Source organism: Suricata suricatta, chromosome 3 (genome assembly GCF_006229205.1).
Source record: "Suricata suricatta isolate VVHF042 chromosome 3, meerkat_22Aug2017_6uvM2_HiC, whole genome shotgun sequence".
Classification (NCBI taxonomy): domain Eukaryota; kingdom Metazoa; phylum Chordata; class Mammalia; order Carnivora; family Herpestidae; genus Suricata; species Suricata suricatta.
The window spans coordinates 172,030,623-172,032,675 of NC_043702.1; the positions used below are offsets into that span (position 1 = coordinate 172,030,623).

General features: G+C 41.6%; 1 protein-coding gene across 1 annotated transcript; it reads left to right on the plus strand.

Moving 5' to 3' along the window:
- Positions 1-217: 217 nt before the first annotated feature.
- LOC115287180 (olfactory receptor 6N2) lies at positions 218-1,162 on the plus strand. The gene has a single exon (XM_029933430.1). The coding sequence runs from the start codon at positions 218-220 to the stop codon at positions 1,160-1,162; it is 945 nt and encodes a 314-aa protein (XP_029789290.1).
- Positions 1,163-2,053: the final 891 nt, after the last annotated feature.

Consider the following 2,053-nt stretch of genomic DNA (forward strand, 5'->3'; position numbering starts at 1 on the left):
TTGACTACAAAACACTTGTAAAAATGTTCGATGCCTGGTGAGTGTTAACTGTTGTTGTCTTTAGAGATGTATTCACAGTAGAAGCAGTAAGAGTAATAAAATGCTGCCTTAAAATTAATAAATTTTAAAAAAACAATTAAGAGAAAGGAAATTGAGTTGGGCTTGGCAATCACCTCCACTCAGTTGTTTCTCCTTCCCTTCTCCACCCCAGCCTCTCATGGAACACCACAACCATTCAAGCTTGGCTGAGTTCGTGTTCCTTGGTTTCCCCAAAGTGGGACATGTCGGGGTCTGGCTTTTTGCCCTGCTGCTGTTGGCATATCTGTTCACTTTCTGTGGCAACATGCTCATCTTCTTAGTCATACGGCTGGACGCAGCCCTGCACACACCCATGTACCACTTTGTCAGTATACTCTCCTTCTTGGAACTGTGGTATACAGCCACCACCATCCCCAACATGCTGGCTAATCTTCTCCGTAAGAAAAAGACCATCTCTTTTGCAGGATGCCTCCTTCAGACCTACTTCTTCCACTCTCTGGGAGCCTCTGAATGCTACCTTCTTACAGCCATGGCCTATGACCGATACCTGGCCATCTGCCGGCCCCTCCACTACCCCGCAGTTATGACCCCAACACTCTGTGGCAAGTTGGCTGCTGGTTGTTGGACTTGTGGCTTCCTATGTCCCATTTCTGAAGTCATCTTGGTCTCCCAGCTCCCCTTTTGTGGCTATAATGAAATTCAACACATCTTCTGTGACTTTCCACCTCTGCTGAGCCTGGCCTGCAAGGACACATCCACGAATGTCCTTGTGGACTTTGCCATCAATGCCTTTATCATCCTTGTCACCTTCCTCTTCATTATGGTTTCTTATGGAAGAATCATCGGTGCTGTACTGAAGATAAAAACAGCAGCAGGAAGAAAGAAGGCCTTTTCCACATGTGCCTCACATCTCACTGTGGTTCTTATCTTTTTTGGGAGCATCATCTTCATGTATGTGCGCCTAAAGAAGAGCTATTCCCTGACCCTTGACCGGACACTTGCTGTAGTCTACTCTGTACTAACACCACTGGTCAACCCAATTATCTACAGTCTTCGTAACAAGGAACTCATTAAGGCCATCAAAAGGACCATCTTCCACAAGGTGAGAAGGACTCACCATTGACACTTTACCAAGGTCCTTCTTCTACTTCAGTGTTGGCCTCATAAAAGTTCTATGTACCTTGGTCCTGGCCTTGAATAATCTTCTCATTATCACACATGCTAAGGATCTCATCTCCTCTTGCCTTCTCAAAGTATGTTTTTCCTTTATTTCCTACATCTTTATGTTTTTCCACTTTTACTTGGTCAGTGCTTTCAGCATTTAAGAATACATTAGAATATCCCTTCTTAGAAACAAGCACACATATTTCCTTGGGCATACATTCCTGGCCAGCTAGAGGTCTATTTCCTACACACTACAACCCATTGCAATCTGGCTTTGGCTCAGACCTTTCAAAAAATATTTTGCAGAGATCATTAATGATCTCCATGCTGTAAAATCCATTAGACTCATCTTGTCTTTCCTTTTTCTTATTTATCTATTTATTTATTTGTGAATTAATGTATTTATTTTTAATTTAAATCCAAATTAGTTAACATGTAGTGTGATAATGATTTTAGGAATAGAATATAGTGATTCATCACTTACATATAACACCCAAGGCTCATCCCAGCAGTGCCCTCCTTAATTCGCGTCACCCATTTAGCCCATCCCCCCACCCACCATCCCCCGGACACCCTCAGCTGTTCTCTGTATTTAAGAGTCTCTTATGGTTTGTCTCCCTCTCTATTTTTATCTTATTTTTGCATCCCCTCTCCTATGTTCATCTGTTTCCATAAATCCCACATAAAAGTGAAATCATATGATATTCATCTTTCTTGAACTCGATATACATGACCAGTTCTTACTTCTTAAAAAAGGTTTTCTTACTTCTTTAAAAAGATACTTCGATTGCATCAGTATCTCTTGATTTTCTCCTTCCTCATTGAATCCATCTTTGTGTCTTTTTTTTTT

Excerpts from the sequence above, each read along its gene's own strand:
- LOC115287180 (XM_029933430.1), top strand. The coding sequence starts at position 218 with ATGGAACACCACAACCATTCAAGCTTGGCTGAGTTCGTGTTCCTTGGT.